Here is a 1,258-nt window from a genome sequence, read left to right as displayed (position 1 = left end):
AATACTTAACAGAAACACATTTCGCTTTTTAGTAAAATAAAAAAGCATGAATTTTTTATGACTCAAAATCATAATATTTGAGGTGCCAAGTACTAGTTGCCAGCCTAAAAAATTTAAATATATCATATGCTATATGTATAGAAAATAGTGATTTAATCATGCATTTAGTCTTGCCTACTTGCATGAACGTGGTTTTATTGCTTGCAACCAGATTTCAATCTATAACTTTTTTATAAGAATCACTGAATCTGTTTTAAAGGAATATTTTGGTAAGTATGTGATGTTCTCGAGGTTACAAGTGAGGAAATATACGTTGTTTAGTTGGAAAATGGACATGATTAACGAGCATGGATTGCTGCTTGACCAGCTTGTTTTGTGTTTGTCTTTTTCTTCTAACACAATAACCAGGAATTAAGGAAAATCAAGTTTCATCCTCAGACAAGAGGTAACGTGGTGATATTTCACATTCTCCCCACACCCTTTCAGAAAAGACCCCCCCTGCCAGCTGTAACTGAAGCTAACTGAGCAAGTGACACAGACTCTGAGAGGTTTAGATTGCTAGGCCCGTTTACAGTAGCCAGCTGGTTGGGGTACTGGGTAATGCGGGGGGGCTTTTTCTCTTGGACTTGTTAAATAAACCTTAAGGATAGAGAGTTAGCATTATTTTGAGATAATAAATATAGATTGGTGAAGAGTGGTGGTTCTCAAACTTGATGGTCTCAGGACCCTGACTGCCTGACTCAACAGAAAAAAACAGCTAGATTCTCATCTGTTTCTGTATTCATTCTGTTCTGATATCACACGCTGGAAAACTCCACAGTATGCTCTTGAGAATGAGACTAAAACAGGCAAATAACATTATTATGAAAATAGTCTGGCCCTCACGGACCCCATGGAAGGGTCCCCAGACCAAAATCTGAGAACCACTACTGTAGCATAACTACTGTAGCATAATATGCTACTACTGTAGCATAAGAAAGCCAGCTCTCTAAACCCCACTTAACTCTGTATTATCTCTTGATGTCATTATTTTCTCAGAAAAAGTAGATTGATTTTTATTTGTTCTGTACTTTGTTTTTCAGGTAAAGAAGGAAAATTCAGCCAGCTAATTTTGTTTTTGGCTTACTGCTGTCCTGGTCAGAAGAAATTATTGGAGTAATTGTTAAATTACCAAAGGCGGCAAGACATTTGTAAATTATCTTACAATAAAACCTTACAATAAGAAAACCGCTGTCTTTCTTAGTATATAAGAACAGTT

General features: G+C 36.3%; 1 protein-coding gene across 1 annotated transcript in view; it reads left to right on the top strand.

The window, feature by feature from the left end:
* Positions 1-1,109, top strand: part of ATP5F1C (ATP synthase F1 subunit gamma) — a 27,324-nt gene extending 26,215 nt beyond the window's left edge. Inside the window, exon 9 of the mRNA XM_019644527.1 lies at positions 1,083-1,109. Coding sequence (XP_019500072.1) covers positions 1,083-1,109 — 27 coding nt within the window. The remainder of the gene's footprint in view (positions 1-1,082) is intronic.
* The last annotated feature ends 149 nt before the right edge of the window (positions 1,110-1,258 follow it).

This window comes from Hipposideros armiger, unplaced genomic scaffold, assembly GCF_001890085.2.
Source record: "Hipposideros armiger isolate ML-2016 unplaced genomic scaffold, ASM189008v1 scaffold_88, whole genome shotgun sequence".
In the NCBI taxonomy this organism is placed as follows: domain Eukaryota; kingdom Metazoa; phylum Chordata; class Mammalia; order Chiroptera; family Hipposideridae; genus Hipposideros; species Hipposideros armiger.
This window is presented reverse-complemented; position numbering and strand designations above follow the sequence as displayed.